The 14,296-nt window shown below is 48.2% G+C and overlaps 1 protein-coding gene across 2 annotated transcripts in view; it reads right to left on the minus strand.

Moving 5' to 3' along the window:
* Window positions 1-3,227: 3,227 nt before the first annotated feature.
* Window positions 3,228-14,296, minus strand: part of BTBD11 (BTB domain containing 11) — a 66,818-nt gene continuing 55,749 nt past the window's right edge. Inside the window, exons 14-15 of one of the 2 annotated variants that reach the window (XM_014459154.2) lie at window positions 13,021-13,134; window positions 3,228-3,800 (exon numbers count right to left, since the gene is read on the minus strand). In XM_014459154.2, the coding sequence (XP_014314640.1) occupies window positions 3,555-3,800; window positions 13,021-13,134 (360 nt within the window). In that variant the 3' untranslated portion in view covers window positions 3,228-3,554. Of the gene's footprint in view, window positions 3,801-5,204; window positions 5,415-13,020; window positions 13,135-14,296 lie in introns of those variants that run through there. The other variant, XM_023757239.1, reaches the window with a different exon arrangement.

Here is a 14,296-nt window from a genome sequence, read left to right on the forward strand (position 1 = left end):
AGCCCAGGTGGGAGCAGTGGACCTCAGGGACCCATCACCAACATCCAGCTGTGGGCCTAACATCATGGGACAGTCTCAGCTCCGTGCTGGACAGGACCAGGAAGTCATGTCTGGCTCTCAGGAGACACACTTGTTTTCTGGAGCTACGACCAGAGAGTCAGCTGCCAGAACCAAGCTGCCTCACTGCATAACTTCCTGACACCTTCATGTATTTGGTCCAAAGGAGATGGGACCCTGGGGAATATTACTCAGCAATGAAAATGGGACAGATTCTTAATACATGCAACATCTGTGGATGGGTCTCAAGGTCATTGTGCTGAGTAAGGCCATCTACGCTATGCTTCCATTTATATAACACTAGAGGCCTGGTGCATGAATATGTGCACCAGTGGGGTCCCTCGGCCTGGCTTGCAGGATCAGGCCAAAACCGGCTCTCCAACATCCTCCAAGGGGTCCTGGATTGCAAGAGGGTGCAGGCCAGGGCGAGGGACCCCACCAGTGCACGATTGGGGCCAGGGAGGGACACGGGAGGTTGGCCAGCCAGGGAGGGACTGCAGGAGGGCTCCAGGGCATGTCCAGTTCGTCTTGCTCAGTCCTGATCAGCCGGACCTCAGCAGCAAGCTAACCTATCGGTTGGAGCATCTGCTCCCTAGTGGTCAGTGCACATCATAGTAAGCGGTTGAGTGGCCTTAGCATATCTAATGATAAGCATCTCTTTGATTGAACGGATGACCGGACGAGTGGACACTTAGCATATTAGGCTTTTATTATATAGGATTCTCAAAATGCCTAAATGCCAGGGGATAGGGAAGGTGTGTGTGGAAGGGGCTAGGAGAGGCTAAAAAGGGGCAGCATGAGGGAGGTCTTTGTGATGGGACAGTGATTGTGGTGGTTAAACGCATCTCCACATGTCATCAAATGGCCGAGAACTAGACGCATGCATTATACCAACATCATTTTTCCTGGTTTTGATATTGCACTAGACTGCACATTGGGGGGAATTGGGTGAGTACTACAGGGGACCTCTCCATACTATCTTTGCAGCTTCCTGTGAATCTACAGTTATTTAAAAACAAAAGAACAAAACAAAAAGGAGATGGTAGTCCTGAGGCCATCATCTGGTGAGATGCATCCTCATAAAAAAATATCCTTGGAGTCTGTTTTAAGGCTTTCATTTGAATTCCTGCCTGTTTTACTGAAAACATTGTAGTTTGTCCACGGCTGTCCTAAGCCCTCCTGAATGTTCTATCACACGAATGGCATTACCACAGTGTTCTCACACACGGATGTAGTCCAGGCACACAGAACATCAGCCAGAAAACTCTCATTCTGAGTGGAGAAAACAGGTCCAGAATGGAGGAGAGGCCTGGCCACGGCCACCTAAGTAGCCGACGCAGCCACAGGGCCAGGGGTGAGACCTGGTCCCAGCCCAGAGCCCCTCTATGACGCCACCCGCCTCCTCCCCGGGCAGCCCTCCGTCCCAGAGGTTTGAGACGGCATTAAGATTCTACACTCATCCGAAAGAAAGTTCAGTCTAAAAAAACAACATCTGAAGAACATACCAATGATACCAGGACATCTCTTTTAATTGCCTATTCACGCAGACAGATTGTCTTTTCATATTCAGAGCTAAACTCGGAGATGTGTCCTTTCGCGGGGCCCTCGCTATCTGACTGCCTCATCAGGAAGGGGAGCTCGTGTGCAGTGTGATTGCTGAGCGCCAGTTCTATTTTTTCCTACCAAGAGGAAGTTTAAAATCTGCTGGGTTATTTATTTTATTTTATTTTTTTCCCTGCTGGGTTATTTTTAAAGAGGGTGAAAAAATAGGCATGATATTGGCTTCCGGCTTCTGCAGTGGCCCTGGCCGGAGGCACAGTTGGGTTCAAGGCCCTGGCCAGCTGCAGGGAGGGGACCAGAGATGATGGGAAGTTTCACTGGGGAGGGGTGGGGAGTGAGTGTCACACAGTCAAGTGGCAGAGAAGGTCACGGGCCTGGCCGTCGACCTGAGGACAGCGATTCTGGGTTTCTCTGGAGTTGATCTAGCAGTTGGTTTCATTGGGGGATGTATGACAACTCCCCTCCTTTCCAAAGGGCCATGGTCCCCAGTCCTGGACTGAAAGTCAGGGCTCTAGTGGGCCTTGGACCTGCTCAGTCCTTTGTGGGGCTTTGAGCTTTAGACTCAAGCCATAAGTGTCACAAACAGTATCTCACATTCCTGAGTCGATGAGGCTGAGGCGTTTGGGAGAGCGACTGCTTGCAATTCTAATTTAGGAAACATTAGGGAAATGCAAATTAAAACCATAAAGAGCTACCACCTCAAACCAGCCAGAATGGCTATTACAAAAAGGTCAACAAATAACATGTTGGTGAGGATGTGGAGAAAGAGGACCCTGCGCCTGTGGGAGGGACTGCAGATTGGTGCAGCCACCGCGGGAAACACTGGCGATTCCTCGAAAAACTAAAAACAGATCAACCATTTGACCCAGCAATTCCACTTCTGGGTATTTTTCTGAAGAAAACAAAAACACGAATTGGAAAAGAATTTTGCACCCCATGGTCATTGCAGCATTATTCATAACAGCCAAAATATGGAAGCAACAGATCAATGGCTTAGGAAGATAGCACACACACACATGCACACAGGAACATTACACAACAAGAAAAAAAAGAATGAAATCTTGCCATTGGTAACAACCTGGGTGGACCTAGGACAGTGGCCGGCAAACTGCGGCTCGCGAGCCACATGCGGCTCTTTGGCCCCTTGAGTGTGGCCATGAAGTTTCAATTGCACTGTACGTGTGAGCCCGCACATGTTATTTTGTGGAAGAGCCACACTCAAGGGGCCGCAGTTTGCCGACCACTGACCTAGGAGATATTATGCTAAGTGAAATAAGTCAGGCAAAGACAAATACCATATGGTTTCACTTATATGTGGAATCTTAAACAAACAAACAAACAAACAAACAAACAAAACACTCATAGAAACAGAGACCAGAACGGGGGTTTGGAGGTGAAAAAGGTGAAGGGGAATGCAGTCAGTAATAATGTGATAAAGTTACACGGTGACAGATGCTCAGTAGGATTAGTGGGTGATCACATCGTAAGGTATAAAAATGTTGAATCACTATGTTTACACCTGAAGCTAATATAACCAATAGAAGGATGTATGCCCACTATATGCTTAAAAAAAATTAAAAAGAAGAGCTCACGTGTCTATACAAAGGATGCACGGTTTGGGAAAATCATTTCTTTTAATGACAGAGAAAGCACACCAAACTAGAACAGAAGCTCGTCAGGAGCTGCCACTGTACCAGTCAACGCCCAGAGGCCCTGATAGCATTAGCCAGTCACAGGGGAGTCCATCGCGGATAAGGGAACATCCACGCGGCATCTCTGAGGACACGCAGGAGGCAGGAGATGGTGACGGGTCACACATGTGCTGTGTGTTTGTCACCGGGACCCCTCTGCAGTACCTTTTCCTTCCTCATGGATGGTCGTAGGGCCTGAGGAGGTTGGCAAATGACCAGGTGGAAGAGAGGCCTTGCGTAGGGGCATCACAGAAGAATCAACGCCGAAGACGGACGTGGCCTGGCTTCTCCACGGTCACCCCATGGAACGGAGCACGACGCGGATCCTCTGAACAGCGGCTCAGGGAGCAGGTACGATGGACGAACAGCAGCTCCTTTGAAATTCAGGGTCTGCGCACGGCTTCCCAAAGGCATGCTAGGAAATAGGTTTGTCAACGCAACTTGGCCATCCCAAGGGGGTAAAGGCATTCTCCTAGTTTTCACTGCATGTAGCTAGGTTTCAAATGAAAGGACAAGAACAAAGGCAGCAACTCAAAAATTATTTGGAATATTGTGGCACTTCACCCATCTCTGTTGCTTAGAATATATGGCAGAGCAAATGGAACCCTGTTGATATAAACTTTCATTATAGATAACCCTATACTGTACACTCTCCAAATACAGAAAGAAGCCATCCTATCATATAGGTTTCATCTTGAAAAATAATCTAACATAGTCATAGGCTCTGGCTAGTAACAAACTATTAACATCTTCTGAGAATACAGAGAAAACTCTGGAATTACTAGTAAATTCTCCGACGTGCTTTCCCCCTCCCCCCTCCCCATTCAGCATCATCTATGAACACATGTCTGCAAAAGCATCCCAGAATCATTCATAATTAGGAAAAGAAATGGACATGTCGTTTCATCCAATCGACTTTTAGCAGGAAGTGATGGAATATTTGTTTTTTGTGTTTTTTTTTTACCTTGGCAAAAATGAAGCACAAACATAACGGCCCATGCAAATGCATGTTTTCTTATGCGGGGCTATTTCAATCTCACCCCGAAACCACAACTAGCATGCAGGCTGTTTTCGACTACTGAGTGAGAGAGAGCTATTGGCAGTGCACCTCTTCTGTGTCACCGTGATCACTAAGGCAGGAGTATGATTTCACCTTGGATAGAATATCAGCAAGATCTTGTCAGATGCAGGTTTATACAGTGTGGACCTGTGTCTTACTGTTGTTGTTGTTTTTTTAAAGAAAAAAAAATCTCAAAACACAGATCCCTAAACACAATTCAGTTGAAAATGAACTGTTATGCTTTTAGAAATATATTTTAAACTACAGGCTGCCCTGTGTGTGTGTGTGTGTGTGTGTGTGTGTGTGTGTGTGTGTTTTAATGAACATTTTAAAAAGTCCCCACCCCTAAAAATTTGTCAAATTATTTCTTCGCTATTGGTAACAGTCTCACCAATCTGCGATCAGGGTTGACTTGCTTAGCTGTGGCTGCTGCGGTCCTCGGTGGGTAACACAACTCAACTCTCTGCAGTTAGGTGTTCCAGCTGCCCACCTGGAACCCAGACGACCTGTGGTTCCCAGTCCATCCTTCTGATAGTGGTCCCCATAATAGATGCTCAGCGACCCAGCGGTGCCTTCGAATGGGGTTAGCCTGGCGGCCCCGTGTTGGCCTTCAAGCTCTGGACCCAGCTACGCTCTGCTCTGCAGACCAGTGGAATGTCCTCTGTTTTTCAACAGGAACCCGTGGAGCTGAATTTGCTTATTCAAGGGGATCCGAGGCAGTAGAGGCAGCTCCCTGGCCCAGCCAAAAGCAGACACCGGGTGAAATGTGTGTTTGTGTGGAGCCGGTGCAGCAGGAGCACTGGCACGTCCCGGGAGCGGTCCCTGCACTGGACGCTTCACACGACGGAGCCTTTGGAAGATGACAAGTGGATGGACTGAATCCTGATGGCCAACGTCCTCTGTAAGTCCTGCAGCACATCCTGGCCCGTGCCTTCGCCATTCTTGTCGTAGAGCAGCTGCTTGAACGCCTCGTTCTCAATGAGGACCATCATGTTTTTGAGAAAGTAGCCTTCACAGTACGCGGAGAGCTCGGTGACTCCGAGGAACTGTGGGGAGTGGAGAAGAAGCGGGAGATGGTTATGGTTCTGAGAGCACCCGATGGCTTCCCTAGGTAACAATGGCGGACACCTATCACGGTGGGTTGACTGTGAAAGTGGCCCTGCTCCTCCACCCTTGGCTATAGTCACACTCTTGGGGCATGACTTCGTAGCTTCTCCATCTAAGGGCTAGAGTCTGTCTCTTGGACTTGTGACCTGCTCAGGCCAACAGAACATGGTAGAAGGGAGAGTCGCCAGTTCTGAGCTACATTCATGTGGCAGGGTGCTCTCTTTCTCTCAGAACCCAGCCTCTGCCACAAAAACAAGCCCGAGCCAGTCGGTCTGGAGGTGAGTGACCACGTGAGACCGAGTGGAGTCAACCCAGCTGTCCCAGCTGAAACTTCTGCTAGCAACAGGGTCCAGCCAGGATCAGCAAAGCCAGCCAAGATCAACCAGCCAGCTGGCCTTGCCGGCGACTCTTGTATACGAGATAAGCACTCACTATTTCAACCACTGGGTTTTGTGTTTCTTCGTAACACTATAGATCACTGGCATGCGAAGGGAGTTGTAGACACAATTCTAAGGTCGTTACAAGAATTAACCCATTTAATTCTCACAACAATCCTATGAGTGGGCACTGCCTACCTACCCAATGTCTTTAGGGCAGGGGTGATTTTTGCCTCCCAGGAGACATTGGGAAAAGCCTGGAGCTATTTTTGGTTGTCACGAATGGGCTGGTGATGGTGTGTGTACCACTGGCAACTAATGGGTAGAAGCCATGGTGCTGAACATCCCCACGATGGGCAGTCCCACAGCGAAGAATTGTGCAGCCTGAACCCTTAATAGTGCTGAGCTTGAGACACTGGTCTAGAGACGTGGTTCCTGATAGACTACACCAGTACAGGAGGGACTTTGGCAGCCTGGCTCACCGTTAGAAGCCCAAGCAAAAGGCACGGCGTTTGGCAGACACTTAATGTTTTTTTAAAAATATATTTTATTGACTTTTTACAGAGAGGAAGGGAGAGGGATAGAGAGCCAGTAACATCGATGAGAGAGAAACATCAATCAGCTGCCTCCTGCACACCTCCTACTGGGGATGTGCCCGCAACCAAGGTACATGCCCTTGATCGGAATCGAACCTGGGACCCTTGAGTCCGTAGGCCGGCACTCCATGCACTGAGCCAAACCGGCCAGGGCAGACACTTAATGTTTGAGGAATGTGTGAACGAATGGTTAACTCTCAGCAGTGAAACTAACAGCAATCATTTATTGAGAGCTTACGATGTGCCCAGCACCTTGCTAGGCATTTCACAGGCATCATCCCATTTGATCTTCAAATTTCCCTGAGGCAGGTACCATTACCACCTCCAATTTATGGATGAGGAAATGGAGACAAGAGCACGAATCACTCACAAAAATTCATACAACGTGTCCAGGGCAGAACCAGGAACTGAACCCTTAAGGTTGTGCTTGACCCATGAGGACGCACTGCCTTGGGCCTGATGCCTGTAAGGGCAGGTATTTAACCTCACAGCACGCGATGGAGGAATGCACATTCGAGCTGCAAAAGCAGATGTGGATGTGTGGCTCGGCCGTCTGTCTTTAGCCCTGCCCTACGGTTGTCAAAGCTTGCAGGTCTCTCTATTGCAATGAACTGGAGGCTCAGGAATTGGCTGGGAAGGGCTCCTTGAGATGACATCCTGCTGCTTTATTTAGATGCCGAGTCATCCTTCTGAATGCTCGAATATTCTGTCCGTTAGACCAGAGATGCGCTTTATGTTGTCAGGTGTGGCATGGTGCGATGACGAAGAGGCAGTGATGGTGGAATGAGCTGGAAGACCTGGGTTCCATTTGGGGGTCCCCCACCTTATGAATATGTGACCAGGGCTGGGTCACTTGGCCTCTGGCTTTGGGTTCCTCATTTTCAAAATGGGAATCATGACACTTGCAACACAGACCTGTTGGTGGGATTCAATGGAATATGATTGATGGCAGGACTCTGTCATCGTCACTCAGAGGAGACAGGTTGGAAAGCAGCTAAGGGAGGGGGCTCTGGAATCTGCCTGGGTTTTTAGTCCAGGCTTCGCCACTCACTAGCCATCTGCTGTTGGAAAAGTTACTTAATCTCTCTGTGCCTCAGTATTCTTATCCATAAAATGGGGATCAAAATAATACCTAATGAGCTGTCGTTGCGATTAAATGAGATAATACATGGATCATCCAGAACACTGATTGTAATCAGTAGTCACTCACTGTCAGTTGTCACGATAAATGTAGACTATAGTTCTTCTTCTTCTTCTCAATAACTTGTATCGGTGACCCATGTGTACAAAGTGGCCAGATTGTGGTAAGAAGAGTTGACTGTATTTACAGAACCCAGCTCAGCTACTTGGCCTGTAACCTTGAACTCGCTGACATGTGCTGATCCACTGAGCCAACAGCCCAACTGTCTACATAAAGACCATGTGAAACCAAATCAACAACAACAAAACAACCTGACTAAAAAAATGGGCAGAGGATCTGAATAGGTATTTTTTCCAAGGAAGACATATAGATAGTGAACAAGGATGGTAAAGGTGTTTAATATTAGTGACTATTAGAAAATGCAAATCAAACCCACAATAATGTACTACCTCATACCTGTTAGAATGGCTATCATCAAAAGGACAAGAAACAAGTATTGGAAAGGATGTGGAGAAAAGGGAACCCTGGTACACTGTTGGTGATATTGTAAATTGGTGCAGCCCCTGTGAAAATCGGTACCGAGGTTCCTCATAAAATTAAGAATAGAACTACCTTATGATCCAGCTATTCCACTTCTGGATATTTATCCAAAAAAACAACAACACTAATTTGAAAAGGTACATGCACCTCTATCTTCATTGCAGCATTATTTACAATAGCCAAGACACAGGAACAACCTAAATGCCTATCGATAAATGAATGGATATAGAAGATGATAATATATATATATATATATATATATATATATATATATATATATATAAATATAATCTTCTACACACACACACACACACACAATGGAATACTACTCAGCTCTAAAAAAGATGGAACATTGCCACCATTTGCAGCAACATAGATAAACCTTAAGGTTTGATTATGCTAAGTGAAATAAGTTGGACAAAAAAGAAAAAAAGCCATATGGTTTTACTCATATATGGAATATAAAACAAAAAAGAAATGAACAAACAAAAATAAAAAACAAGCCCATAGCTACAGACAACAGATTGGTGGTTACCAGAGGGGAAGTAGGTTGAGAGAGGGTATGGTGATGGATGGAAACTAGAATATTGGTAGTGAGCACCGTATAGTGTAAACACATATCAAATTATAATGTTGTACGGTTTGGCTCAGTGGATAGAGTGTCGGCCTGTGGGCCGAAGGGTCCTGGGCTGAAGGGTCCCGGGTTCAATTCTGGTCAAGTGTACGTACCTCAGTTGCAGGCTCCTCCCCGGCCTGGGCCCCGGTCAGGGCATTTGCAGGAGGCAACCCATCGATGTGTCTCTCTCACATTGATGTTTCTCTCTGTCTTTCCCTCTCCCTTCCACTCTCTCTAAAACTCAATGGAAAAATATCCTCGGGTGAGGATTAAAAAAATTAATAAAAAAAATGTTGTACACTTGAAAGTTACATAAAGTTGTTAACCAATGTTACCACACAAAAAACAATTCTTCCACAGTGCTGGAGCAAACATACAAAAAACCATGTGCAATCTTGTACAAACCAAATCACTTTTCTGGGCCTCAGTTTTCCAAGCTACAAAACGAGGGGCGTAGACTGGAGGGAACCACACTCAGGGTGCATTTGGGATGCGGACACACCAGGGAGTTCTGTGGTCTCCGAATGACTGGGGACTGTACATCAGACACTTGTCCATGTCCACACAGCTAATTACTAACAGAACTGGGACCAAAACTCTCATTTCCCAGACCCGCGATCTTAACCTTTCCATCTCATGGCACACATAAACTAATTACTGAAATTCTGTGGCACACCAAAAAATTATATTTTTTGCTGATCTGACAAAAAATATGTACAATTTGTATAATTTTTACTTATTCACACTGGACAGCTATTGTTGTGTTGGCTGTTGTCATGTTTTTTTTATTTGACAATCTAAGGGAGAAGAGGTCAATTCCTGCATGTTTTAAAAATTCTTTCGGCATACAGGTTGGAAATCTCTGTCCTATACCCGTGGTCGGCAAACCCTGGCTCGCGAGCCACATGCGGCTCTTTGGCCCCTTGAGTGTGGCTCTTCCACAAAATACCACGTGCGGGTGTGCACGTCCAGTGTGATTGAAACTTTGTGGCCCATGCACAGAAGTTGGTATTTTGTGGAAGAGCCACACTGAAGGGGCCAAAGAGCCGCATGTGGCTCTCGAACTGCAGTTTGCCGAGCTGCAGTTTGCCGACCACTGTCGTAGACCAATGGTTGACAAACTACAGGCCCGCTCCGTGTTTTTGTTAATAAAGTTTTATTGGCACACAGCCACACCCATTCATTTATATATTGTCTGCGGCTGCTTTGGCACTGCAATGGCAGAGTTAAGTAGGTACAGAAGGAATCGTATGACTTGCGTGAAAATATTTACGGGGCCCCTCACAGAGAAGGTTTGCTGGCTCCGGAGCCTCTGATGGGACAGCTTTGCTGGTTAAGAAAGGATGGCTAAGCCGAGCGTTTAAGGAATGGGCTTCTCATCTGTATAAAACTCCACAGCTGTCCCAGTTACATGGAGTATAGAGGTAAGCTGCCATGGCCTTGCTGGCGCTTGGAACGTGGTGGTTAGCAACTAAATGCCTGCATTTCCTGTGGTTCTACACCAGGTGCTGGTTTTTTCCTTTTGTTCTCTTTTACTAAATCAGCCCCCTTTTGCAGCACGATCCGTCAGTAATAGAATCCACATGGCATGTGGTCATTAGTGGGGGCTGCAGTGTCCACAGCGCAGGGGAGCAGGGCAGGGGCGCGGGCACTGCCCAGGCCTCCATGCCCGTGTTCCAGGAAGGACAGGCGTCTGCATTGGAAACACTCCAGGATGTGGCCTGGGAGGCTGAGGACGGTGTCTGTAATGGCAAAGCTCTGCCTGCAAAGGAACCTAAATGAAAGAGACAGTTCTCTGCCATCGATGTTCTCAGCCTGGCACAAACGTGCGCCCAGCCGGGCTCATGTGGCACGGGGCTGCATTACTAAATAACGAGATAGCGGCCGAGGCTGCCTGCCAAGGAGCATGAAGAGATTAAAACGGGGCTGTGGAATGCAGGCCTTACCACCAAGGTGATGGGCCACGGCAAAGCCACGTGTGATGTGGGGTTCACAGGCATGCGTGTCAATGGCTGGGGGTGGACAGAGGACCACAGACTGATCAGGCTCTCTTTCTGGGTAGAGAGAGTCTTTCTGGATGCTTTTCTGCAAAGTAATCAGTTTAAGATTTTTTTTTTAAGGCTGTGTCCTGAGAAACCAGATTTTGGTAAAACTGTCACTTAACCAAAACACCCAGTGCTGTATGTGTGTGTGTGTGTGTGTGTGTGTGTGTGTGTGTATGTGCACAAGTGCATTGTGTATGTATGAAGTAAGTAGGCTGCTGTACTTTTGATTTACTGATGACCAATCAGAAAATATTGAGTATCAAGGATCGTTGCAAATATTCAAACAATTTTTAGGCCACACAGTAAACCCAAAGTTAAGAACCTGTGCTTTGGAGTCAGACAAATCTAGGTTTATACTCCTGGGTACATACCCCAAAGAACTGAAACAGGGGCTCGAACACAGGGTTTGTCCACCCATGTTCCCAGCAGCATTACTCACAATAGCCAAAAGGTGGAAGCAACCTAACTGTCCATGATGGACGAATGGATAAACACCACGTGGTGTACACATACATTATTCAGCCTTAAGAAGGAAGGGCATTCTGACACATGCCAAGACATGGATGAACCTTGAGGACACGGTACTAAAGTGAAATAAGCCAGTCACAAAAGGACAAATACTGTGTGATTCCACTTCCAGGAGACACCTAGAAGAGTCAGACTCACAGAGACAGAAAGTAAAATGGTGGTTTCCAGCGGCTGGGTGGAGAGGGAAATGGGGAGTCAGTGTTTAAGGGTACAGAGTTTCAATCTGAGAAAATGAAAAATCTGGAGAGGGAGGGTGGTGATGGCTGCATGGCAATGTGAATGCACTTAATTGTGCTGAACTGCACATTTAGAAATGGTTACAGTGTGAACTGCATGTTACATGTATTTTACCACAATAAAACCAAGACTGCACATGGTTTTTTGTATGTTTGCTCCAGCACTGTGACCTTAAGCAAGTTACTTCCCCTCTCTGTGCCTGTTTCCTTATGACATGGGACCGGTGATAGCATTTATCTAAAAGGGTTGTGGTGAAGATTAAAAGAGATGGTGCAACAGGGCTGTTAGCACAGAAGCCTGCACATGAGAAGGAATTGTTGAATGTTGGTTTAAGACAGAAACTAACATCTCACACGCAACCTGGTTTTTCCCGATGAGCCACGAGAGAATTATGCACATCAGGTGTCACTCCGCAGAGCTGTGGATGTCAGAGGCAAGGACACTGAGCTCCAGTTATCAAAAGCTTTTCGTTTGTTTTTGATTGATTCCCGATTTTACCTCATTATTTCTTCCCAGCGAACATGAATCCCCCGTCCTGAGCACAGGAAACAGCAGGAAGCGGCACTGGGCTAATTAATCCTCTTGGTCCCAGGTCCCCACGTGTGAAACGAACTAGATTAAACCCAGTGGGTCCCGAAAACTGGAGTGAAGACTGGCCGTGCCGCTGAAGTCACAGCAGTCACCCTGGGAGCTCGTTAAAAATACAGATTTCTGGGCCCCACTGCCGGGACCTGGCTGTGGCCGTGGGGCGGGAACTAAGCAGATTGAAACTCTCCCCTAGTGATTCTGATTGGTAGTGTTAGATCCACCTGTCCCTGGCTCTCCCCCGTCCTGACACCCTGATCTCAACCTTGGCCACACCCGAGAATCACAGGGGGAGCTTAGAAAAACACCCTCTCTCCGGGCTCCCCCAGAAGAGCTTGTTGAATTGCTCTGCGAGAGGTCCTGGGTCCAGGGATTTTAGGTGAGCGTCCAGGTGATGCTCCTGTGCGGCCCGTGCTGGCAACCATGGCGCCAGAATCGCCTGCGAAGCCACATATGAGCCTCCCCCAGAGTTTCTGATTCTGGAGGCCGGGATGGGGTAGAATGTACACTCTCAACAGGTTCCCTGGGGGTGCTGATGGTGCTGGATTGTGCCCACACTCCGAGAACCTCTGTTCCAGAACCTGGCTGCCCAAGGTGTGGCTCTGCCCAGTCTCGGGGTGCGGGGGCTTCCCCTGGAGCTTGTCACACCTGCGGCTGAAGCAGCCTGCAATGCGGGGCATGTGCGCATGGGAGCACTCGGTAAAAACAACTCTGCTCCGGGGACCTCTGGGTTCCCGCTTTCATCTGGAGGGGAGGGAGGAAGGGACGGCATTATTCCAGGGCTGGGAGGGTGCAGGGGGTCAGCCCTGGGTAGCAGGCCCGGCCTGGGCTCTGCCTGTCTCGGTCTGACTGTGCAGGGACACCTCGCCGGCGCCCTTACCTTGGCGTGGTTGTAAATGTCCACGCAGTTGTCCGTGTTGATGCCTTTGGCACAGATAATCTCACAGTGTCGCTGCAGAGCCTCCAGCTGGAAAAATTTAGCCGCAGACAGAAGCTAAAAACCGTAAAAGAGCCCGTTAGAGGTTGGGAGGTGGAAGGTGAGGCAAATCCCCCTCGCTCCACAGCGGTGTCCCGAGGTGACGGGCCTGGGAATACTGTGGGTACGTCGTTTTCATTTTAAAGCGCGGAGGGGACGCCGGAGGAATGAGACACAGCGATGGAACTCTACCGTGGGGAAGGTGGCTCAGGGGAGGGGTGGGTGGGTGAGAGGGAACCAAACTCACATCTACTAGAGCAGGAGGTCGAGCTAAATGCCTAAAACGGTTCTGTCCAGAAATCAGGGTGAATGGTGTCAGTTAGCAAGATGGATATGGACGTGGCTGGCTCCCTGTTCATCTAGGACTCCACTCAAGTATCACCTCCTCCGAGAAGCCTCCCAGACCACCTCATCTCAGGTGGCCCCCCTTCCTCTCCGCCTGTCCCCCACGACCCTGTCTTTCTCCTCCTCACAGCCCTTCTCACACCAGACATGATGTCATGCCCGTCGCCCTCCCCAGCATCTGGGAGGGCGGGGATCACTCTGTCTGTTTGCATCAGTGCTGTGTCCCAGCCAGGCAAGTGGCCTGGCAGAAGTGTGCTGAGAGCTGAGAGACGGACAGGCTTGGGGGAGGAGAAGAAAGAGCTAAAACGCCAGTCAAAGGGACGCCTTTGGGGAAAGGCTTGGGGGGTCGGGGGCTGGGTGAAATGCTCTTTTTAAACAAACCCTTCTGTATTATTTACATGATCTAAAGCTACGCTCATTATTTTGATTTGAAAAGAATTTTTAAAAATGTTTACAGCCTGGCCGGTGTGGCTCCATGGATTGAGCGTCATCTGTGCACCAAGAGGTTGCCTGTTTGATTCCTAGTCAGGGCACATGCCTGGGTTGTGGGCTTGATCCCCAGTAGGGGGTGTGCAGGAGGCAGCCAACTGATATTTCTCTCTTATTGATGTTTCTATCTCCCTCTCCCTCTCTAATCAATTAAAAGGAAAAAAACCCCATACAATTACACCAGGACTTGTAAAATTGTGAAATAATTGAAGAAAAAAAAGTTTACAAAAGAGCCTGTGTCCTGAGACTGTAGCCTGGGGCTGAAGGGAGAGGAGAAGGGTCAGAGGGGCGGTCCAGAGAGACAGAGAGTAACTTTTGGGGGGGGGGGGTGGGCAGGGGGACTGAC

Source organism: Myotis lucifugus, unplaced genomic scaffold (genome assembly GCF_000147115.1).
Source record: "Myotis lucifugus unplaced genomic scaffold, Myoluc2.0 scaffold_103, whole genome shotgun sequence".
In the NCBI taxonomy this organism is placed as follows: Eukaryota; Metazoa; Chordata; class Mammalia; order Chiroptera; family Vespertilionidae; genus Myotis; species Myotis lucifugus.